At 40.7% G+C, this 25,741-nt stretch overlaps 1 protein-coding gene across 5 annotated transcripts in view; it reads right to left on the bottom strand.

Moving 5' to 3' along the window:
- The window catches only part of TNIK (TRAF2 and NCK interacting kinase), a 418,711-nt gene that overhangs the window by 17,879 nt on the left and 375,091 nt on the right, over positions 1-25,741 (bottom strand). For 3 of the 5 annotated variants that reach the window (XM_082624735.1, XM_082624739.1, XM_082624737.1), the window contains 6 exons: positions 25,715-25,738; positions 19,964-20,148; positions 9,897-10,026; positions 4,090-4,254; positions 1,880-1,991; positions 920-1,090 (listed from right to left, as the gene is read on the bottom strand). In XM_082624735.1, the coding sequence (XP_082480861.1) occupies positions 920-1,090; positions 1,880-1,991; positions 4,090-4,254; positions 9,897-10,026; positions 19,964-20,148; positions 25,715-25,738 (787 nt within the window). The remainder of the gene's footprint in view (positions 1-919; positions 1,091-1,879; positions 1,992-4,089; positions 4,255-9,896; positions 10,027-19,963; positions 20,149-25,714; positions 25,739-25,741) is intronic. The other 2 variants (XM_082624738.1, XM_082624736.1) reach the window with 1 other exon arrangement.

Genomic DNA, 25,741 nt, shown 5'->3' with positions numbered 1-25,741 from the left:
CAGGCTTTTGACAGAATCTCATCATACCTATACTGAGTCTGAGGTCAGCTAAAATCTGTAGATCTTTTTCACAAGAACTGCAGGTTGATTTTTTTAAAAATTAATTAATTAATTAATTAATTAATTTATTTATTTTTGGCTGTGTTGGGTCTTCGTTTCTGTGCGAGGGCTTTCTCCAGTTGCGGCAAGCGGGGGCCACTCTTCATCGCAGTGCGCGGGCCTCTCACTATCACGGCCTCTCTTGTTGCGGAGCACAAGCTCCAGACACGCAGGCTCAGCGGCCATGGCTCACGGGCCCAGTTGCTCCGCGGCACGTGGGATCCTCCCAGACTAGGGCTCGAACCTGTGTCCCCTGCATTGGCAGGCAGATTCCCAACCACTGCGCCACCAGGGAAGCCCCAGGTTGATGCTTTGAACTAAAAGGGAAGGCTCATCATTTGTTGTCCTTTTCAAGTTTTATCTTGCTACTACTACTGGTATGGCCTTTGGCAATTCACTAAAATATTCTGTGCAGCTTTTTCAACTGTCACATGAACGTCACACCATTATTGTCCTTGCAGAATGTTGTATGGATCACAGAGACAGGACGTGGGGCACATCACACAGCGCTGGGCACAGAGTGGGCGTATATTAAGTGGTAGTTAGTTCTGTTGTTGGCTTTAGCCCATCACTGTTATGTGACAAGGTCACTCTGAATCTCATTGCTATCCTGGGTATCAGTTCTTTCTAAATATAAAATTGTATCAGTTAGGGTATCAGTTCTTTCTAAATATAAAATTGCTCTTGGTCTCTCTTGAGGCAGAGACAGTCCCAAATCGGGTCTCGAACACCCATGATTCAATCAGCACTTTTCTGATAGTAGCACTTTTCCTGTTTGAGGGTCAATTCATTAATGAATGGTAAAAAAGCACCAACTTACCCCACAGAGCTGCACAAAGTATTTCTGAGTTGAATCGCTTCTTGTATTTTCTGATTTCTGGTGTGTCGCTATGAGGCCGAATGTTGGTTGGGTTTACGTTTACCACTGAAATCTTTCTTGCTTCATTTAGTTTGGCCTGTTCTTGCCTAAGAAGTTCGCTAGTAAACAGAGCTTTGAGAAAAAGAATCAGAGAAGTCAGTGGCATCTTAAAATATAACCAATGGAGATATGGAAAAGGGGCTTCAAATAACTACGATTTCTCCTTGTTTAGTGTGCATTATGGTAAAGGCAAAGAAACACTGAAACTATAAACATTTTACACTTTTTTAGTAGAATAAAGTATGTCATTCATAAAAGCAGTGTTTTATCCGTTAGTAAAACAGGCTTATAGACACTACTTGAGTAGTTTAGGGAATTAATATTCATCTCATAAAATTCAACACACCATCCTCATCTCCTGTAATATATTCAGGACAGATTAACTTTTTGAAATTCCACATTATCAATTGACAAACTGGTCTAAGTTGAGTCTGATGATTAGTGAGTTGCAGAATTCTAGAAAGCAAGACTGTCCTCTAAATCAGCCAGACTTTTGAAGTGGGAAGCACACACCTAGAACTCAACACAACTCAACACGCATTTATTTTGTCTACTGCGTGCACAGCACTGTACCCAGAAATTGCTTCTGAGAAATATGTGGTGAGTTTGGAGATCTCTGAGGAACAGCTTTTCCTAGGGCCCCTGGATACCTCTGGGTTCCTACCAGAATCAAAATAGAAGAGATGAAAAAAAATAGAAAGAACTTTGCTTGAGGAATCCTATTTAAAAAAAAGTCTTCCCTTTAAGACAGGGCCTAAGCAGTTAATGGCTTAACTATTGAACTAATAATTAATTTTTTATCAGGTCATATCAGAGAGGAAAACCAAGCTGTTTCTAAAACATTGGGGCCTTCTAGCTTACCGGCAGCTGATGATTCCTCATCCTCTTCATCTTCATCAGTGGGAGACGTCTGGTACACTCTGGGGTCCACAAAGGGGGTGAAGGAGGCTTTGGTGCTGCTCCCCATGCCATACTAATAAATAAGCAAGAAGATTAAGAAGAGCAGATAGATAAATACGGTAGCAACAAACGATGCTAATAATACTTTGCTTAAAATTATTAGAGACTCTTCAAACCATCCAACTGTTCACACTCTGACCCCCAAGTCGAAGTGTGTGCCTCTCTCTCCAGCTTCTACTGATACTGGTTCCTCACTAACCATTATGTCTTTGCAGGGTTTCATTAATCATCAGACTGCAAGAATTGTAGTGAGCAAATTATATTATGGACCATATGTAGCACCTTAATATCTGATAAGATGGCTGTAGTGACAGAGCCTATTTCTCCCTTGAAGTAAAAGCAATCTCCTATTGACCAAATGGTTTTAAGAAAAGCTGACACAAATTGGCAGTAAACTAAGTAAGCATAGCAACACAGCAGCACTTCATCCTGAACACATGATCAACCAAAGACTCCCTCTTGGGGCCTTTGGGGCCTTCCATGCTGGCCTGGTGATGCAGGTGGATTGGTGTTGGCTCAAGAAGCCTTAAAATCTGCAATTCAGGGACAATTTCATCCAGGGAATGAAGATTTTTCCTTTCCATGATAGTTTCATTAAAAGGATACTTATATGCCCTATGTGGGAACTTCATGAAGATATTAGGTTTGCAGGCAATATACCTTAAGGGCTTATTTAAAAAATAATCTCAAGGGCTTAGAGAGCACAATTAAGATATGAAGTCAGAACTAAACTAGGGAACAGTAAACTATCAAGGCTTCATGTCCCAATATTCCATTTTTGAGTTTTGTCAAAGGAGCTTCAATATCCATCTCCCAAATTTGTCTATCTCCACTCCGACTTACACTCAAGTCCTTTTAATATTATAAACAGATCTGCATTCAATATAAGAAGCATCTTTTGGGGGGATAAATGTCTTTAAGTTTTAATTTTTTAAGTTTTTTTTTCAGGTTTTTATTTAAAAATAAAACCAGCATCCCAAGACCCCTAAACACATAAGGAGAAAACCACAAAAGCCCAATCTGACTTTAATGCAAGATTTCCCCTTCACGTTATGAAATCAAAACAATTTCATCCTCCATAAGGTAGGACTACCCCTCCCAAATAGAGCACTTTCACAGACATTCTCTCCTTTGATCTTTAGAAGTCTATGAAGGAGGTGTGCAAGTATTGACATTCCCACTTCGAGCTGGGGAAGCAGCAGAATGTGAAGTAGGGTCTGACCGCACGGAGTCCTCCTTGGTACCCAAAGTCAGGCAGAAAACAACCGTCCACCGTGCATGAAGCTATAACAGTGCTCTATGTTCTTTTCCTTGCAGCAAAGTTCACCTGCTCTATAGCTTTAGAATCCAAATGGTGCATCATAAAAACTCAGTGCATGGACAACCTCAAAAACAGCGTTATAAACTGTGTGCATTATAAACACATGTAGGGTCTATGTGTGATTCAAAGGACTATTAATGGAACATGACCAAGCACTGTGATCTCATCCGACTGGTCAAGCTCGGTCAATGAAATCTACAAGCACTTCCTGGCAGATTGTTTATTCTGGCTTTCTTCCCCAGACTCTTTTCTGTGTAGGAAAGATAATATCCCACTTCTCCCTTTCTTGTGAGATTTGGAGTTTAGGAAGATGAACACTTTGAGAACGTATCTATTTTTATTTTTCATAAACAAATCATGTCAACCTTATTTCACCTAAGTCAAACTTAGTTTGACTCAATTAATGTAACTATGAACTTCAACTATTGGCCTTGGAATCTCTATAGGTTGAAGTTTCCTTTCCTGGCCTGGGAGATAGGAGGTCTCAGTTCTGCTCCCAGCTCTGTCACAAAACAGCTGTGTGCCTTTAGGCAAGGCACTTAACCTCTCTGAGCCTCACTATTTGCTTCTGTAAAAACAGGCTTTGGTTCAGATGCTACCTGAGAACTTTTCACTGCTCTGCTTCTAGGATTTGGTCCATTTGATCATATGCATAAGTAGTTATATAGTATAATAAAACCCAACCAAACACACTTCTGGGAGCTTGGCAAAGCCTCCTTCTCAAGGGGCCCGGGGTCTCAGAACCCCCTGCCGGAGGACAGAGCTGTCGTGGCTATTGCCCAGCACCTACTTCAGTCCCAGAGTCCATCTCCTGGGGGTGAGTGGAGACGCGCCCCAGGCCCTCAGTGGGGGTTCCCGCAGGGGAATGGCTCTGCTGCACCAGGTCCGGGAGGTTGATGTGGCCGGCGAAGCCATTGCTGTCACTATGGCCAGATCGCTTCTTCTCTCCAGATGTCTGAGGGGGCACAACACATGACGGCCGTTAGAGAGGGAAGGCAAAGGCCACAGAGCGATGTCACCCCTCACACAGCACAGCTGCGGTGGCCTGCAAACCGTCCCACTGGGGAGTGGGAAGATATTCAGATTTCTATTTTATCTAAGAAAATAAGAAAAAAGTTAAGCTTTGCTAATATTTAGTACACGGATTGACGCTGGGGCCTTATGCTCCTGCATGAAGGGCTGTCAGGGGTCACATACAATGAGGAGGTGCCCTGCGGGAAGACAGGAATGCTGCGGGTGGAGGGGCACTACGGGGGCCGTGCATTGTGTGTGTGTGCGCTGTGCACGCACACCAGGTCCCATCACCAGGTTACAAAGACACGAACCCACAAAACAGAGACATCACCTAAACTATCGCTGAAAAGGAGCAGTAGGATGAGATGTAACACTAATCATTCATGCCCAGTGTACTCCAAGAAAATGCAGAGATGATTCCCAACTCACAGGGTTCTTTGTCAGTCACGAGGTCAAACCAATGATTAGCTAATCATATCTGATGAGAGTTACAAAGAAAACATGGAAATCATCTAAAGATTATTCGAAAATAGGAGTTTACATCCACTATCACTAATGTTGAATCTCTCGTTAAGCAGCTATGATGGCTTGTGCCAGGAGCTGGTAAAAAAAAAAAAAAAAAAAGAAGTTATCATGACTGGCAAAGCATCTGAAATATTGTTTATAGCATCCTTTTTTCCCCCCACAAATGTTATCTCATTTATTAACTGTGGCTCAGAGACGTTAAATAAGCAGTCTAAGATCACACAGCCCAAGATGGTGAAGGCAGCAGAGCCCCGGAGTGTGCCTGCTTTGGCTGGACGCCACTGCCTGCTTCAGAAGCTCGAGTGGGCAAACGGGGGCAGGAACCCAGTCCTCGGGCCCTGTGGCCCTTCCTCCAGTGCCCTGGGCAAAGCCTTCCTCTGAGGTTTGGGAGCGAGGGAGAGACTCTGGGCCACTAAGTCAGCTGGGTCAGCCTTCCCCTAAGGGCCAAACCCTCCCCCCTCGGGTCGGGTCCTTGCACCCATCCCCAGAGCCCACCTCTCCCCTCCCTTCCCCTTCCAGGATCTCCTCCAGGCGGTCACCAGAGCTGTGGAGGGCAGCCTATAGCATTCCTTTTTAATGTCCTTTAAAGGTATTTTATAAAGTATATAATGTTAGTGCAGTAGGACAAATGCATAATTTGTAAACAAATAAATACACTGTGTTATGTGGCAGTCCCTGAAATGCTTACTGATAAGGTTGCATGACCTAACACGTTGGAAATCATTGCCGTGGAGAGCAAAGCCTCCTCTCAAAGATGCTAGGGACGACATACAGAATTAAAAGAAAATCCTGCTCCCAAAAAGCCAGTGCCCATACTGTAGTCCTGGGTAGTATTGCACTTTCTGATTTCACATTTATATGACTGGCTCACTGAGGTTTCTTACAGCAGACCTGATTAAGTAATGAGTCCCTCTTTGCCTTTTCTCCTTTTCATTCATTTGTCCAACATTTCTGAGTGTCTTCTAAGTGTGAAGCATTTTGCTGAACATGAAGGAATCAATCAGGAGCAAGGGAGACACACTCCCTGCCTTGTTTGGGGCTGGCATGGCAAGGGTTCGTGCTGTTTCTCTGACCACCTCACTGGCCTGGCTTCTTCCTTCCGGAGCCTGTCCTGGTCTTGCAGTTATAGCTCTGCACCTGCCTCTGGCTGGAAGTGAAAGGAGGCACTTTTGGGGGAAAGATGAAACAGACTCCCAAGTTCCTGAAGGGGTGCATGTAATTGATGTTACTAGGAAGTTTGAGAAATAACTGGATAGCCTTAGCGCCCTCTGTGTCTCTGGGCACAATACTTCTGGCCCACAACTGTTCAGGAGAGGGGCATTTTCTGGTCTCATTTTGTCACAGTGCTCATCTAAACATTTCATCTTCTAAATTACATTTAAGGGGTTCAGCCCTAATTTATTGTATTATCCCCTCTTTTATGTGTACTGGGCAGCTTCTCCCACCTTCTTACTTCTGTTCAAATACTGAAAAGCTTTTTACCATTTCCCTCCAACTTTCCAGTAGCATAAATCGCACATTGTCTCTTTAGAGTTTTGTGGTCTCTCTTGTATCAGCAGTGTTCTGCCTCAAGCCAAAAATTAATGCAGACACACTGGTTATCAAAGAAAGACCTGAAGAGGCTCAGAAGGGAAATGGCCCAGACAGTGAGAAGCTTGAAGGAATTCAGCAGTGACCCCTGAATCTTCCCACTTCTGAGTCATCACCCCTTTGTTCATTCAACCAGCACCCTCTAGAATTAAATACCTTCTGTGTGCCATTCTGCTGGGAACACAAAGATAAATGAACAGCAGCTCTGTCCTTTATGATCTCATTAACAGAGCCCCAAAGAGCCCTACGATCTTCATGCCCTCACCAGTCCCATGGCGGTGGGCACTTGGATGTTCTGAGTATCAGTAGATGCTGGGTATCACGCTGAACACCTTAGGTTCATCTCCTCACAATTCCACCGGGGGCTAGCTTATATTACCCCCATTTTACAGATGGAAAAGCTTCAGTGTAAAGAATTCAATTAACCTGCCCCATGTGACATGGGTTTTAAGTGGTGAAATCAGGGTCTGAACCAAGGCTGTCTGGAAGCACAGCCCAGCTCTGGTGGCTGCTGTCCTATGTGGCTCTGCTCTCAGCCACAGCTGATTGACTGGACCAGGAGTGGACACCTGAGCCAAGCACGATCAGATTCCCATTGGAATTTCCAGTCAGGCCTGAGAGATACTGGTCAGTCTCTGCTGGGCAGCTGAACTGGGATGTGGTGAACACCTTGCAATTGGGAGGGTGGGTATGGAGACGTGAGAGCACGTGCTTGAGGGGGAAGAGGAAGCTGGTGTGTGGACAGAGAGAACAAGGGAGAAAGTGGAGGAAACAGAGATGAGGGTAAGGAGAGACAGGCAGTGAGGGAGCCAGAGATCTGCACACGAGAAGCTGCCTGAGCTCCTAATCCCTTTTCAGTTTCTGGTTCCAACCCTATACAGGGTCCCAACTTGCCTTCTGCCTTTGGATTCCTTCCAGGAAACGCCTCGGAATCTCTGATACCTACCCCGCCTTTTTTTCTTAATCTGTTGTAAGTGGGTTCTTTTTTCTAGTACTTGTAACCGAAAAAGCCTTCATGACGGTAAGCTAGTATCCTCGTTCAGTGGGTGGACAGACCCTGGAGAGATACCAGCTGGGCAATGAGGAAGGTGCTATGGACAGAGGCCCACGGAGTCCCAGGAGAGGCTTCAAGGAGGAAGGGAAGCTGAGCCAGACCCCCAGGGGTCTGCTGGGTGAAGAGTGGGCTGCAGTGGGGGAGGCAGAGGAGCTCTTCCAGGAGATGGGGCCCTGTGGACAAAGTGGTAGATGGCAGCTGGTGTGGTGTATCCTAGAAGGAGAGTAAAGAAAGGTCCTGTGGGGCCGTAGGAGGGGGAAAGGTAGAATCACAGGGGCAGGGGTGTGCACTACAAGGGGGATTGCCTCTGACAAGACCATGGGTAGGAGAGCCAGCATGCCCCTATAGAAGCATCTGGTCTACTCCAACAAGAAGTACGAGTTAAGTGACTCTCCTTGATGTTCATCTTGGGGAACTGAACCATAAAGAGTTTTTATTTTCTTATCCTTTTGTCATACTTTAATTTGTATTTATCTTTTTAATACACATACTTTTTTTTTTTTTTTTTTTGCGGTACACGGGCCTCTCACTGTTGTGGCCTCTCCCGTTGCGGAGCACAGGCTCTGGATGCGCAGGCTCAGTAGCCATGGCTCACGGGCCTAGCCACTCCGCGGCATGTGGGATCTTCCCGGACCGGGGCACGAACCCGTGTCCCCTGCATCGGCAGGCGGACTCTCAACCACTGCGCCACCAGGGAAGCCCAATACACATACTTTTAATGGATTTCAAGTCAGGTTGTTACTTTAAAAGCCCACATTTGTAAAAAGAACACTTCAGAAATTGAGAGGACAAAAAGATTTTAGGGCCCGCAATAGATCAAATTCATATATGACACTGCTGAATGCAATTTTCAAGGTGATTGACTGTGGTCATAGAGTATTGGAATGCTTTAAACAATATGGAGCCATTTGGATGTGGCTGGCAACTGAAATCAAAATGTGGTTCCAAATATCCACGTCAAGGTATTGACTCTGTCCTAAAGATTCAAGCAAATTTGAAACCACATTAGAAATTGGAGTCCTTTTATCTGGAGTCAGAGAGTAACTCATTCCAGAACATTTCCCCTCATGCTTTCCCAAGTGGCAAGGTCTAGTGAGAGAAGCCCTCTACACTTGCATTGAAAGTATCCATTCACCGTGCTGGGAGATTTATATGCCAGCACGACACAATGTCAACTTCAGCAGCCAAGTCCATTTTTCATTTCAGGCTTCCGTGAAAGGACTCTTTAAAGTCTACTTGAAAGATTCGGCAAGGCTATAAAACGAAATTCTAGCAAGTTGCTTTGTGAACTAGTCTTCCAGTTATAGCTCTACTGCCCATTATTATTTCAAAGACCTTATTCATCTCAAAACTACAGTTCCTTTCTTTCTAACAAAAATGAGATGCCCTCTGCCTTTTTGGAGACCAAAGCCTGCTATTACTGTTTTCCAATCTACCCTAGCTGAGGAATGGGAATGACAGATGATATACGTTTGTGTTTCAGAAGGAAGAGTGGGAAGCGATAACAAGTAAAAGGAGAGCTTGACGCTATGGAGAGGGTGAAATAAAATAGGTAACATTTATTGGATGCTTACATGCATTAACTCATTTAATCCCCTCAATCATCTTGTGAGTCATATACTATTACTTAAGAAATTTTATAGATGACAAAATTGTTGCAGGGAGAGGTCAAGTAACTTTTGCCCAATGTCACCAGACATTACTTTCCTTCCAAGAAAAGACCTGCTTGCACGGTGATGATGACGTGAAAAAGAAAAGACGGATTCTAATGTGTCCAGGCCCTTCTTATCGGCACAGATACAATGGGGAAGCAGTGCATGTTGGAGGGACAGGTGCAAGGGAATGTGTGCCCCCTGCCCCCAGATGATGTTCCTAGAGTTTAAAAAGACAAAATTCCTCAAAGTGCTAAGGCGCATTTTTAAGTACATCTTCGGATTTCTTTGTTCTTTCACCAGTACAGCTTAATAGTCTTTAATGTTAATTTAACTAGATAAGATGATATCACCATTTCTTGGAACTACCGAGCATTTTCTACATAAAATCCACAAGGATAAAACCTTGGATGGAGAGGAGAAGGCATAATAAGGCCACTGATGTTATTTGGATAGACCATTCATTTCTGTTTTCCTGTGGTAGGAAACATCTGGGTTTGCCAGTCTTATATCCTCAGGCTCAAATGCTGTATTCCGATTTGCATAGCTTCCACTGAAGAATCTGGACAAATGCGATTAAGCTCAGAAGGATGCAGGAAAGGAGGAAGACAATTAAAATCACTCAACCATTTAGAAACACGGGTCCTTCTCCCTCCCCCCACCCATTCCCTAAAATACAAGCAGTAAGCATCCTCTGTGAAAGCTCTAATATAAAAACCAATTAAGAAATGCACTTCTTCTACAGTTTTTATACCAACTTACTTCTCTTATCATCAAGGTCCCTTCTCTTGAAATACTGCTGCTGAAAGTGTCTGCGTGAGAGGTCTCCAGCCCCTGCATGCCGACCATTCCCACATTGTACTGCTCAGCGCTCCCGGGGGCTCCTGTGGGTCTGAAACGGGAAGGAACAACATTCACGACAGTGTACGTTTAGGGAACACCTGTTTCCTGTCCACAGTAATATTTTTTATTGTAGTGAAATATACATAACATGAAATTTACCATTTTAAGTGTAAAGGTCAGTGGCCTGAAGTACATTCCACTTTCATCTTTTTTTTCCTTTTTTTTTTTTTTTTTTTTTTTGCGGTACCCAGGCCTCTCACTGTTGTGGCCTCTCCCGTTGCAGAGCACAGGCTCCGGACGCGCAGGCTCAGCGGCCAAGGCTCACGGGTCTAGCTGCTCCGTGGCATGTGGGATCTTCCCGGACCGGGGCACGAACCCGTGTCCCCTGCATCGGCAGGTGGACTCTCAACCACTGCGCCACCAAGGGAGCCCCATGACTCTTTTTGAATTATGCTTTTCTCCAGCTATATGCCCAATATATTTTTAGTTTTTTAAGTTTTTTAAGGAACCTCCATACTGTTCTCCACAGTGGCTGTATCAATTTACATTCTGACCAACAGTGCAAGACAGTTCCCTTTTCTCCACACCCTCTCCATCATTTATTGTTAGTAGATATTTTGAAGACGGCCACTCTAACCAGTGTGAGGTGATATCTCCTTGTAGTTTTGATTTGCATTTCTCTAATGATTAGTGATGTTGAGCATCCTTTCATGTGTTTGTTGGCAATCTGTATATCTTCTTTGGAGAAATGTCTATTTAGGTCTTCTGCCCATTTTTGGATTGGGTTGTTTGTTTTTTTGATATTGAGCTGCATGTGCTCCTTGTATATTTTGGAGATTAATCCTTTGTCAGTTGCTTCATTTGCAAATATTTTCTCCCATTCTGAGGGTTGTCTTTCTGTCTCATTTATGGTTTCCTTTGCTGTGCAAAAGCTTTGAAGTTTCATTAGGTCCCATTTGTTTATTTGTGTTTTTATTTCCATTTCTCTAGGAGGTGGGTCAAAAAGGATCTTGCTATGATTGAATTGATACAGCCACTATGGAGAACAGTATGGAGATTCCTTAAAGAACTAAAAATAGAACTACCATATGACCCAGCAATCCCACTACTGGGCATATACTCTGAGAAAACCATAATTCAAAAAGATACATGTACCACAATGTTCCCTGCAGTTCTATTTACAATAGCTAGGACATGGAAGCAACCTAAGTGTCCATCGACAGATGAATGGATAAAGAAGGTGTGGCACATATATACAATGGAATATTACTTAGCCATAAAAAGAAACGAAATTGAATTATTTGTAGTGAGGTGGATGGACCTAGAGTCTGTCATACAGAGTGAAGTAAGTCAGAAAGAGGAAAACAAATACCATATGCTAACACATATATATGGCATCTAAAAAAAATGGTTATGAAGAACCTAGGGGCAGGACTGGAAGAAAGATGCAGGTGTAGAGAATGGACTTGAGGACATGGGGAGGGGGAAGGGTAAGCTGGGATGAAGTGAGAGAGTGGCATTGACATATATACATTACCAAATGTAAAATAGATAGCTAGTGGGATAGCAGCTGCATAGCATAGGGAGATCAGTTCCGTGCTTTGTGACCACCTAGAGGGGTGGGATAGGGAAGGTGGGAGGGAGACGCAAAAGGGAGGGGATATGGGGATATATGTATATGTACAGCTGATTCACTTTGTTATACAGCAGAAACTAACACAACATTGTAAAGCAATTATACTCCAATAAAGATGTTAAAATAAATAAACAAATAAATAAATTTTTTTGAAAAGTAAAAAAAAAAAAAAAAAAGGCATCTTCAGTTTCTTGGATCCTATCAAAGTCCAAGGACTTGATGGAATATTCAATCTAAGAAACACACCAATCTTATGACATCTCTGGGACAGAGAAGAAACCTGTCAAGGAGTTTTATCCAAAATGGAGAGACGAAAACATGAAGAGGTGAATCCAGACAAAAAAATGTACAGGAAGACACTTACTTACTAAACGAGAGCAGTGGATTGAATACATTTAAGTACAGGTTAGAACTGATGTGTTTGGGAAGAAACTCCAAAGAAGCATTTTCATTATTTCACTCCCAGAAAGGAGCTATTAATAGTGTTTAAGAGACACGGAAAAAGAAATTTCTGCAATGAACTCCTGGTGTACTGCTAGATTGGTAAATCAGAATAATTCTCAATACTCTGATTTCTTCACTCATTTATTTGAAAATTTGTTTTATCTTGTATGCATTTTATTTTTAGTTGCCTTAAATTCTTGTTTAAGGTAAGGTGGTATAAAACAAATAAATCAGTAAATGAAGCATTTATCAAGAGCCAAAGTCTCCTAGGAGAGGAGGCACTTTCCTTCATCACTCAGGCATTCTTTGCCACTGTCAGAGGTTAGATGGACCTGGTGGCTGCCACCAGGCTAACACTGTACAATCAAGTTCTCTTTCAGAGTCTCACCTGAGTTCAAAGATTAAAGATATTTTGGCTCCACGTCTGTTTTTACCCCAATGGTGTTCTGATTCTTTTTTTTAAATTTAATTTTATTTATTATTTTATACAGCAGGTTTTTATTAGTTATCTATTTTACACATATTAGTGTATACATGTCAATCCCAATCTCCCAATTCATCCCACCCCCCCCGCCGCCGCTTCCCCCCTTAGTGTCCATACGTTTGTTCTCTACATCTGTGTCTCAATTTCTGCCCTGCAAATTGGTTCATCTGTATCATTTTTCTAGGTTCCACATATATGCGTTAATATACGATATTTGTTTTTCTCTTTCTGACTTACTTCACTCTGTATGACAGTCTCTAGATCCATCCACCTCTCTACAAGTGACCCAATTTCATTCTTTTTTATGGCCGAGTAATATTCCATTGTATATATGTACCACATCTTCTTTATCCATTTGTCTGTTGACGGGCATCTAGGTTGCTTCCATGACCTGGCTATTGTAAATAGTGCCGCAATGAACATTGTGGTACATGTATCTTTTTGAATTATGGTTTTCTCTGGGTATATGCCCAGTAGTGGGATCGCTGGGTCATATGGTAGTTCTATTTTTAGTTTTTTAAGGAACCTCCATACTGTTCTCCATAGTGGCTGTATCAATTTACATTCCCACCAACAGTGCCAGAGTGTTCCCTTTTCTCCACACCCTCTCCTGCATTTGTTGTTTGTAGATTTGCTGATGATGCCCATTCTAACTGGTGTGAGGTGATAACTCATTGTAGTTTTGATTTGCATTTCTCTAATAATTAGTGATGGTGAACAGCTTTCCATGTGCCTCTTGGCCATCTGTAAGTCTTCTTTGGAGAAATGTCTATTTAGGTCTTCTGCCCATTTTTGGATTGGGTTGTTTGTTTTTTTGATATTGAGCTGCATGAGCTGTTTATATATTTTGGAGATTAATCCTTTGTCTGTCGATTCGTTTGCAAATATTTTCTCCCATTCTGAGGGTTGTCTTTTCAGCTTGTTTGTAGTTTCCTTTGCTTTGCAAAAGCTTTTAAGTTTCATTAGGTCCCATTTGTTTACTTTTGTTTTTATTTCCATTACTCTAGGAGGTGGATCAAAAAAGATCTTGCTGTGATTTATGTCAAAAGTGTTCTCCCTATATTTTCCTCTAAGAGTTTTATAGTGTGGTGTTCTGATTGCATCCAAACATTTTAATCAGAAATATCTCAACATGGGTAAATTTTCATGAAAAAGGTATTTCCTAGAGCTCTTTCCAATCCGACAATTCCTTAATTAATTTTCTACATATCTCAGTTAAATTCTTCCCTAATTTTTGCATTTTCATCATAATTTTGCTAAAATTACCATCACTGGTTCCAATCCTTTTCTATGTAAATGTTATAGCAAAAATTTCATACACCTATCAGCTTTTTTGTCCATATCATCTTTCAAAGGCTCTGTGTTCACTACTTCTACCAGGTCCAATTTTAAAGGTGTAAATTTTATTAAGATTTGATTCACTGTCAATTTTTAATCAATAGTGTTAGTGTATAGTGTTAACCACTGTCAGTTTTACGTTTCGCTGAATATTTTTCTGAGACTATTTTTTTCCTGATCAATTTTATACTTTTAATTTTATGAGCCAGAACTGCTTCATTTATGATAAATTTTTATAGTGATCATTTTGGGCTGTTTTGAGTTTTATTCTACATTATTTCTACTAGTAATATTCCTCATAGATTGACTAAAAGATGATAATCTATATTCCTTCCTTTGTCAATTTTCTTCTAAAATAGTGAGCAATTCCTCTTAGTTTAAGGTTGTTCTATTGTGCAGGATTTGTCTGTTGTATTGTGAATCTTCTGTATATACCTGCTCATTCTGTGTACCTTGTACTAACTGCTCACAGCACTAATTTTTCTGCTACCATGTCATCTGATATAAGGTAATGGCTTTTGATGATGGAAAATTCCCATAAATTTCTGCGTGCTCCAAAGTACTTCTCTACACATTTCTTTTAAAAGGCAAACTGCAGCCCACAGTTCATGTTTCAGGGACTGCAGAACATTTTTAAATCGTAAAAGAAGACACCTTGCTGTGTCTGTCATTGTTGAACACTTCCTTCTGTCCTTCTTACTGCTCTGGTTGTCCTTTCATCCTCTGTCTCTGTATGTTTCTTTTATGGCTCCAAGCTCCCAACTCTGCCACATCAATCTTCATCAACCCCTTAGAAATTCTTTCATGCATTCATTCATTCATTTACTTGTTAAAAGTTTGTTATGTGATATACATTGTACCAGACGCTAGAATAAATATCTGAAAAATAAGACATAACCCTAAACTTCCAGAGGATTATAATCTAATGGAGGTTGAGAGACTAATAAGGTACATAAAGTGCTCGGCAAAAGACAGAACAATTAGTTTAATAATGCAGTATTTCTAACTCAGTAAGAAGGCTTCAATAGAAGAGCAGAGGACCAACGTCAGTTGGAAGTTATTCCTCTCCTTCTCCTTCCCGTGTTTTCACAATCCTTCTCTCTTTACTGTCTCTTTCTTCCAATCAATAAACAAGATAAGGTCTCTCCTGTCTCCCATTTCATTAAAACATCTCTCTTGACCCTAATTCTGTATTTACTACCCACACTTACATTTCTCTTTCCTTAAAATTCTCCTTGCAAAGTTCTCCAATTTATTCCTTAACACACTCTGATTCACTCCTCAGATGACTACTTCTCATACTTGACTTCAAGCACCTTAAGGAAACTCCCTAAGTCATTTCTAAGCTCTCAGTTTCAATGATTGCTCTTTGACATGGTGTTTGGTCTCTTGCCTGTGTCTGATATGACTGATCACTCCGCCATTTCGCGTACCACGAAAAAAAAAACAAAAAAAACCCCGCTAAGGCTAAAACAACTCTAACATTTTATAGTTAAAATAATCCTTTGTTCTAAAAATTATTTTTCTTTTTCTTTCTTTCTTTTCTTTTCTTTTTTTTTTTTGCGTTACACGGGCCCCTCACTGTTGTGGCCTCTCCCGTCGTGGAGCACAGGCTCCGGACGCACAGGCTCAGTGGCCATGGCTCACGGGCCTAGCCGTTCTGCGGCATGTGGGATCTTCCCGGACCGGGGCACGAACCCACGTCCCCTGCATCGGCAGGCGGACTCTCAACCACTGCGCCACCAGGGAAGCCCTAAAAATTATTTTTCTGATATGGAGTCTGGGTAGGAGGAATCAGTTGTCTGAATTTCTATAAAGACTGTGAAAAACAAAACACATCAACTAATTAGAAAGAAAACTATAGAAAATTTACTGTAATTAGGTCACATGTTTAGAACAATAATCTCTTATTGGATTTGTCAAAGTGTTCCTGCAGGTATTGATTTAATTCAATTCAATATACATTTATCGAACACCTGCTACATGAAAGGCCCTTGGCTTGGCACTGGGTAGTGGATATAAAAGCTGAAGAAGACACGGTTCCTGAAACTACAGAGATTAGCATCTGGAAGAGCATAAAAACAACGCAAATACTCAAATGCACGGCAGATGTAAGTGAGAATGTGGGACAGAGGGACAGAAGGTCATTCCAAGAAAAGACAACATTGGAAAAGTGTAAGGCATTTGGAAAGAATAATGAGAAGGTCAGTTTGGCTGGAGCACATGCTGTGACAGTCATGGGGCCTAGGAATGAAAAGAGTTGTAGGGCACTAGGGGTACAGCATGACCACAGCCACACTTCTACAACACTACTCAGACCAAAGACTGAGCCAACGGACAGGACGGCTGAGAGGACGGCAGGCAAGAGGCGGCGTGGGCACAACAATAGCCTGGCTGGTGAACAGGGCCAGAACCATGGCTTTCTAGTGAGACTGGGAAAGAGGGGGCATAAGACATGTGGCTTTCACTGTCCAGCCTGCATTTTATGAGATTGTGCAAAATTCAGGGACTGAAATAGCAATAGATGGTCCTAATGATGAAGACCACGCCTCATATGTACCGATCTGATGCATGTGCTGGCAATTGAGGGAAGATACTGATACTAAAGGCTGCCTCTTCAGCTTGCTTGGGCTGATGCACATCAGCTTATGTGCCTTTCACTCCCTCCCTCCTATTCTATAAAGCTTTTATTTTTTTCCTGATTATAAAAATAGTGCATGCTTAACATAAAATTGGGGCTATACATAAAATAAAAATCCTTTTGAGTTGTATAATCCACAGGTAACTACTGTTATAATTCCCCCTCACTCATTATTTTTCTATGCATGAGGCACTGGGAAATAGTGCAGTTGGTTAGTTATGGAATACAATCTTAGTTATGTGCACTCTTATAGGTTAAACCTCATACTATTAATATGAAGCCAACAGTGTACATAGAAGAAGTTGTTGTTTTGCACATCAGGATCTCCAGCTGCTTGTCGGAATGGCTGTGCTCTATTTCTAAAAAGCTCTTTTGTAGAGACTTCATGATAGTGAACTGTGTTGCAATATATTTATATAATTAATATAATATATTAATTTTTTGCTTTAAAAAATACAGCACAAAATGTGAAGGTTTACCTTAACAGTAGAAAATAAAATAGATAAGAATGTATGTAAGAAGGAGTCTAACTCAGAAATGTCTTATTCCTAAAGAATCAATGGATTTTTTAATAGTATGAAGTTTCTCAGGCATACAACTGCTCATGCTGTAGCAGCACAGACTGTATATATTGGGCTGGCCCAAAAGTTCGTTCGGGTCTTTCCGTAAGCTCTTATGGAAAAACGCGAACGAACTTTTGGGCCAACCCAATATTTTATATTCACAAAAGTGCATATATTTGGCAAATTGGAATAAACACACACATACACATGCACACATCTGTATCCTGTTTCTTCTCTGAGTACGTTTCATATACAATTATATATTTTAAATGTTCTTTAATGGACAGTCATGTCAATCTGTTTAAAATTTAGCAATTCTTCAAGAGCCACGTCAAGTTTTGCCTCCACTATAAGTATTCAATGACAGCCCATTTATTACTTCTTGGGATTACAGTAATAGATCCTCTGAATGCCTTTACCAGTATCTAGCCTGTTCTCTTTCCAAATCACTTTGATGAAATGATTTCTCTCAAACATGGCACCAATCATGTCACTCCCCAGCTCAGGAGACCTTTGACGGTTCCCCACTGGCTACATGATACCAGTCTGGTTTCACTAGTCCAGACTTTCCTCCCCTCATACCATCTATATTCCCACCAAACTTAACCTTCTGTGCTTTTACTTCAACTCCCCCCACCTGGGATTCTAACATCACTCCATGTTCCTTTTTACCTTGATGACAGTTATTTGTGTACACGTCTTTCCTCTGGATTAGGCTATAAACACTTTGAAGCCAGGATCTGCAATTTCAGTGCAGTGCAGTTAAGTGTAAATCAAAGTCACTGAAGACCAACTCTATTCCAGACACCAGGCAAGGTGTTAAGAGTAGAGAGTAAATAAGGCTCAATCCTCACCCTCAAGGATCTCACAGCCCAGAGAGGGAGACAACGTGTAGTAAATAACCTGATTCAAGGTACTCCATGAAATGGCAGGAATGCACAGGAGACACCATGCAGCACAGAGGAAGGGATGGGCTCTGCCTGTATGGGCTGGGCCGTGAGAGGTGATTTCTAAAGGAACAAGAGAGTTCCAGACAGCAGAGAAAGTGCAGCACAGCATGGTATACTTAGGCAATTTTAGAAAGGTGGGTGTTTCCATAGTGGGGGAAGAGATGGACTTGCCTTTAGAGATACGAGGGTAAATACCACTAAGAGTCTTACAAAATATGACAGGAGGCTTAAAAACCAACTGCGATTTAACATCTCTTCCAAGGCTATTGGTTATTCTTCCAACTATTTATATTACCCTGAACTTCTCCATGTATAATTTTGTCTCTCTCCAACTAGAATGTAAACTTTTGGAAGGCAGAATTCATGTACGCACTTTTGAATGTCTCAAAGCCCTCAGCATGGGGTCTAGCACACAGTAGAAGTCTTACCAATCTTTTAAATTCACAATCCACCCTCATAGCTGTATGCTCAGTGCTTAAAGGGAATTCAAAACATCTGTTAGAAGAATGAACCAAAGCTAAGACAAAAACTGAAAGGACCAGCATATTTTGTGGGAATGTTCTGGATTAGTGATTTTGCCTCTAGAACAACTTTATTTGCTGTTAAAAAAGCAATTTAATGCAATTTGTTTCCAAATGTCATATTTTAGCATATTTATGGCTGTCAATAACTGGGTAATCAGCAGTAAAATAACAAGTATGGATTTTCAGCTATGATAATTGGACTTGTCTCCAGAATTGCTTGTATGTAACGATCGTTAATCAATGGATGACATTTCCTGCAGACTGGGAGGCCCTGTCTCGCCAACCTCTGCTGGACGGGACTGTAATCTGTGGCCTGAAATGACATCTTCTCTATAGGGAGTAAATGTGGTGCGATGACCAACATTGGTAGCTGAGTCAAAGAAACGGAAGTGAAGATGGAAAAGTTAGCATTGTTCTTTATCGAAGTTATGGCAAACCAGGGCTGGACACCTTGTGTTTATTTGGGAGAGGAAATGAGAGATGTATGTGAGTGTGATTGTACGAATATGTTTGTTTGAATTGGGGAAGTAATAGGGGAAGAGGAGAGGTTCTTTTCTAGGATCTAGTCTGATGAGAAAAAGGGAGCCTCCCTCTCACTTAAAAAAAGAAAAGAGAAGTAAAGGCTATAAATACTAAGGGAAAGCTAGGTAGCTATAAATACCTAAAAAAGAAGACTATACGTGGTGAAGTCACAGGCTGCAGCAAAAAGGATCACATAAAAGAGAAAATGGAGAAGATGAAGTAGAAAATCAGGGGTGTATTTAAGTCAAACACTCAGAAGTTTCTCTGCAGGTTTGTTCGACTCCTGATTGTTTTGCTGGGATGCTAACCCATGCTGCCTCCTGCATTCCACCTTAGTGGTGGTGGTGACAGTGAAATATACGTCTCATGTTGTCAGTTTTAACCCCTAAACGCCATTGCCTATAATTTTGCTCTTTAGTTCTAGGGTGTGGCTGTCAGTATCACTTGCTCAGAGATGACAGGAACCAAGAAAGCATCACCCAAGGGATGGTGAACGCCACAACAGCTTAGACAAAGCATATGCAGTCCTAGAAATGCTACATATTCTAAGTAACTGTGTCTAGGGAGAGGGGTGAATATAGAACTATGCTCTAATAAAAACGTGAATCCCCCAAGTCAACTGATCCTGCCCGAGACTCATAAATGATCTTATATTTAAATTCATATTTCCTGTCCTTTGTCTTGGAGACCTAGCCTCTCCTGGCCTACAATGATGAAGCAGGTCTCGGGAGGGACCTCCCTGGTGGTCCAGTGGTTAAGACTTCACCTTCCAATGCAGGGGGTGTGGGTTCGATCCCTGGTCAGTTAAGATCCCACAGGCCTCGGGGCCACAAAACCAAAACATAAAAAAACAGAAACAATATTGTAAAATGCAGGTCTCTTACATCAGTCTGGGTATGTCGCTGACAGCCACCGTCCCGTCCTGGGTCTCGCTCTCTCCATCTTCCTCCTCTTCATCACTGCTTTCCGACTCCTCACTCGAGGAGGAGTAATCCGTCACTTTCTTCAGTGGGCGGTTTGTTTCTTCAATCCGGAGTTCTCTTAATTCTTTGGCTAATGCCGTCAGATCCTACAAGAGAAAAGTGTGTCCAACGTATATGAATTATAGATACGACCAAAGTGACGTCTCTCAGCAAGTCTCTGGCTCAAGCAACAAGAAATAAACAAGAAAAAATAGCTCTCTATAGAACTGTTACAAACATAGTTACTGCATGAAACCAAGAAAACGATGTTTGTAGCGCAGAGAAACTAGAAAAGAAAGATGAAATAAATTTAAACTTTGTTCACAACCAATTGCTAGACTGAGACTGTTCGGTTCTGAATCTGCATGTGTATATATGTGTATGTGCACTGTGTGTGTACACATGTATACAAACACTGGGTTCACAGTTTACTTTGGGAAGGTGAAGTTGGTCACCCACCCTCACAGCTAATTACCCACAGGATTAGAAATTATTCCCCAGTATTTTGAGACTCCTGCCCAAGCCATAGTCATGGCCTTTCTCCTCTTATGATTGCTACTGTACCAAAATCTAGCATCAGTCACAGAACAGAGCAATTCCCAAGGTTCCAGCTGCTACAATGACTCACTTAGTGTGTCATCATTCCCTGGAGAGCCGAGGCACCACATCAAATAATGGCCCACCCCAAAGCCCAGTGCCACTGAAATTTATAGCCACAGAGCTGAGTTAATCAAGAGGAACAACAACAAAATAAAACAAACAAACAAAAACAAAAAAGAGTTCTCTTCCAGAATGATAGGTGTTTCATTGTCTTTTGTTTTATACTGAGTCACCTGGCAGAAACTCTGGCGAAGAATACTGAAATGAATGTGCAAACACCAAAAGGAAGAGGTAAATTTTCAGTTTTCCATGAGTATGATGAAACCTTTAGCCTTATGGATGTGATGAGGTGGTATTTAATCACCAGGCACATGGCAGGCAGTGTGCTGAAGATCTGACTACCTTTTATTGTACATGCTTTCAGAGCAATGCAGAGGGAAGCAGTTCTGCTAAAGCATGGCCGCTCTAATTTGCATGGGTTAAACTGCCCTTGGCACACAGCATGCAAATGAAGAAAAAGCAATTTGACATCAGTCTTACCATTTCTCCCTATATTAGTGACCCATGTGGGAATCAGAGCATTCAGTGAGAGACGGGATTAGGGAGAAAGAAACTCATTTGAAGATACTAAATCCCAAAGTTTTCTTATGGCCATATTCTCTCTTTATTTCAATCCAGAAATGTATTTGCCCAATTCACCTGATGTAAGGTTAGAGCAATATAGGTGATCTAAATGACATCTGATAATCTATCCTGATAGTTAGAAGAAAAGCTGTGATAAATGTGTGCAACTAAATTATAAATATAATTTTATTTTGAGAAGAAAACAGATCATCCTGTTTCTTTACTGTTGCTTATATGTGAGGCATTAATGTATTGGTTAAGACTAAGGACAGAAAATGCTTTAGGTTTTTTATTTGGTCTAGAAATTTAGAAAGTTCAAGGTGTTAAGTGAAGGATTTATTTCTTTCTAATTTCATAAAAATCAAAGGGACAGCAATGACAACTTTTACAATTTGTTCCGTAGTCATTTGAATTGAAACCCTTGGAAAAGGGAAGCTCTTAAAAATTCAAATTGTGCATTTTCCACCCAAACATGCTTGCTGGGCTTTTACACACATGCACCCACACATGGCCTCAATCTCAGTGGATATATTTATCCCATCCATGAAAATGAAAATAAAATTGTATTTAAAAGACTCAAACTGTTTAAATATAATGTACACCATTAATGAAGAGGAAAATTACCACACAGAATTTTATGCAAATTTATTTCCGGTTTCTTTGGTGATGGGTCAAAATAAGAAAAGCTAATGTTCAGATTTCAGCTTTTTACTTCTTATTTCCTCTTGACAATTGCCAATGTTTATCTTTATCAAATTGATGAGAAAGTGAAGGGTATGCTACACTTGAGCACACTGGGAAAATACAGTTTAGATATTTGTTAAAGCAATTAATGAAAAAGGACAGTATAATCCTCCAAACCAATAAAATAATTAAAAAATTAGATAAATTTATTTTGTATTTTTCCTTCTCTATGTTAGGACCATGTTATGTCTCATCAGAGAATACAACTAGCATCTAAAATGTTACTTGTCATTAAAAACACATTTTATTATAATTTAAAGAGAGAATATGGTTAAGAGAGTTTATTTCTAATGTCAGTAATTCTGGGTAAAATATAATAATATTAGCTATGACTTATTTAAATTAATAATACATTTTCCCCATGGACTGGTTTTCCTTATCGCTGACATTTCAAAGCAAGACAAAGAAGATTTTAAAAAATCAAAACTATTTAGAAATATTTCGCTGGTCCAAAGCCCATTGACTTAAAGTAACTCTCACTTGTTAAAATCACCTAAATTTCTCCAAACACTGTATTTAGGAACACTTTTAAAGCTCTGACCTGCTTTATAATTTCACTTTTAATTAGAGGGTTTTTTTTTTTTTGGGTTTCTGTGTTATTAAAAAGTTATCTTTCCTGAAACTTTAGAAATAATTGCAAATTCCTTTTAAGTTTAATTGGTAACAGCTTGGCAGGTAAGACATATATGAAAATCCCAAGGTACCAATAATGAGTAACTCAAAACTAATACCCCAGCCAAAGAAAATTAATCTTCCATTGCCCATAGTCTGTGTGTTTAGCTGAAGTTTTGTTCCTTATCCATCCACCCTGGAAAAACTTACAATAGCAAAGTTATAGGAAATAGACATGATCTAAAATTGACACCATTGCGTTCAGATCCATTTTCATATGTTTTATTTTCTGACAATACCAATCTTCTCCATATAATGAGTTTTTGTGGCAATTTATTGCTTGACTATCTCAAGCCTGGAGCTAAAAAGTATTAAAAAGACAAGAAAAGTGCTATTTACAATAAAAATATTTGAGAATGTATAACTCAAAAAGAAATATGGCAAAATGTTAAGCTTTTTGACTACAGAGTAAAGATAGTTAAGGGGCTCTCACCCAAAGGTTTCTTTCATGTAACACTTTTTAGAATCAACTTGATATAATTTTTCTTTCAAAAAGGCTTATTTAATCTGACAATTATGCATACTCTGCTTTAAAAGGTGCTCTTTTGGGTATCTTTTTAAAAACAATATAGTTTATGCACATTTTAGTTCAATTTTTTAAACTATTAAAATAATAGTTAAAATTTTTAAAGTTGTTTTTTTCTTTACATAGTAAAATAATTCATTTCCTTTTCAGGAAATCTAAAGATATGACTTGGGGAAGTCACTTGACTTCGATATCTTCAACTGAGGGAAAAAAGGTTTGTTCCAGTTCTGTCCAGTCTATGGATGTGCTCTGGAATTTGTCAGATTTCTACATACAATAAAAAAGTAGTGGTAAAGCCAGTGTTTGCTTATGTATCTAATCTTCATGACATCTATTTAATTGTGCTAAAGTAAAAAGAATATTTATTTTGGAGGGTTGTATTAAATAATCACAGACTACACTGCACAATCTCATACTCCATAGGAAGGAATGCCAAATGCATGGACACTCCCCCAGACAGACTTTTATGGAACTCAAATAATTAAATTATCAATAATAAGCAATATGTTTTTGGTATTTTAAGACTGTTCATTTCAAACTCGGGTTATCTAAATGGCATATCAGTCACGGTGGATGGAAGCCATCTTAAAACCTAGGAATGGAGATGGGAGAGAGATTTAACTCAAGGTTTTTTGACTGTGGCACTACTGACATTTGGGGTGGATAAGTCTCTATTGTAGGTTGTTTTCCTGTGCATTGTAGGTTGTTTAGCAGCATCTCTCTGCTCTACACACAAGATGCCAGCAGCACCGCTTCCCACCTCCAAGTTGTGACAACCAAACTGACTCCAGACTTTCCCAAATGTCTCCTAAGGGAAGGGGAGTTGGGGGGGATACTCATCCCTGGTTGAGGACCACTGGGTTAGGTAGGACCAAAGAATCCTGTGTTTTGGATCAGTGATACTCAAGCGGTAGGGTTAGAAGAATCACCTGGAGGCCTTTTTCCAGTCATCCATGGCTCTAGAGATTTTGGTGTACAGCTTACACCCCCTCAATTATTTCTACCTCTGTTGCCTACCTCTCATCTCTGTCCAGTGTGCTAGAGTATCCTGAAATAAATAAAGCAATTTTAAAAAGCCTAAAATATCCTGGGTTAACCAGATGAAATCCATGAGAGCCCTCTCCCTCATGACAGCCACCTCCAAGCTAATTTCTGGACTCGTAAGAGGAAACCTTGAGTTGTGCACATGCACGACCATTTTATTGGCAGCCTGAGTACCAGAACTGTTTGGGAGAAAACTGATAACACTTGTGATAATCCCTGTCCTTCTCACTCTCATGAGGAGAAGGGGCAAGGCTGTAGCACAGAGCAATTAAAAACATTTCCCTTTTTTCTTTCTATAATGCCATCCACACACTGTAGACATGTAGAATCTTTTTTTTTATAAGCAATAATTCTTTATCTATGATAATGACTTCCTAAATCACTCTGAATGGTGAGGCGGTCATAATTCTGAAAAAGTGATGCTTTTTGGTAAAGATCAGAGACATAGAAACATGCTTCTTCCACCAGAATAGCTCCACGCCTCAGGCACTGGCTTTACATAGCACTTCACACTTCAGAAAATGCTCTCGCACTCATGATCTTGAGTGAACCTAAACAATCTTGTGAGTGAGGAAAGGCAGGTGTTTTTATCCCCATTTTACAGATGGAACTGCCCAGAGAGTTCGTGAGACTGGCCCCTCCAGTTATTTATTGGGGGAGACAGAATTTGAATGCAGCTTGCTCACTCCCAAAGCCAGTGCTTTTTCCATATCATTTCACAAAAACGGTGCTCAGCCTTAAAGCCATAATCCTAGCCTTCAGATTCCATGCAGTTAGGACTCTTTGCAGAAGGCCTCTCTCTTCCAAAACAACTCCACTATGCTGTATTCATGCAGGTCTGACAAACAGCAGTGAGGCAGTCATCCTTCTTAGCAAGCTACTTAAGATTGGCAAAGCCATATATTTTTCTAATGGAAAAATGTCACCACAGATAAGGAAATAAAGTTACTTAATTCGCCAGGAATCATTAACTAAAGTTGACGTTGCTGCTGATGCTGTAGTTAATGTGCCACAAATTAATCTAACAATACCCGGTAACTCCTTGTTCACAAATCACACACTATAAATTTGGACGACCCTAGAATGATGTCTCTTTTCTTTGTTAGTAAAACTGCCATCCCCTAGCAAGGCTGGCGAGTGCAGGTTAAAAGCTCAGGCTTTGCTACTGGAAGATACTAGAATGAGAAACTGTGCCAATAACAAAGCACCGATGCTTATCTTTAGCTAGACTGGAACGTTGGAAAAGTAACATTTTGGCTAGAAGGAAAGTCTCTGGAGCTATACACAGTGTCTGAGGGGCTCAGGCTGGCTTCCGTGAAAGGGCTCTCCTCTCAGCAGATCACTCCAAAGGAAAGAACTTTAATCTGTGATCCAATTGGCCACCTTTCTGAATATCAGCCTCAGGAAGTCAGTTTATATTTACATCTTGTGAAAGCATGACCAAGCAAAAAGGTAATACTAACCTCATCTATAGCTTTCTTATAGCTCTG

The sequence above is a fragment of the Mesoplodon mirus genome, assembly GCF_964341445.2.
Source record: "Mesoplodon mirus genome assembly, chromosome: 6".
NCBI classification, from domain to species: domain Eukaryota; kingdom Metazoa; phylum Chordata; class Mammalia; order Artiodactyla; family Ziphiidae; genus Mesoplodon; species Mesoplodon mirus.
The sequence above is the reverse complement of the archived record's forward strand: the minus strand, read 5'-3'. Positions and strand labels throughout refer to the sequence as shown.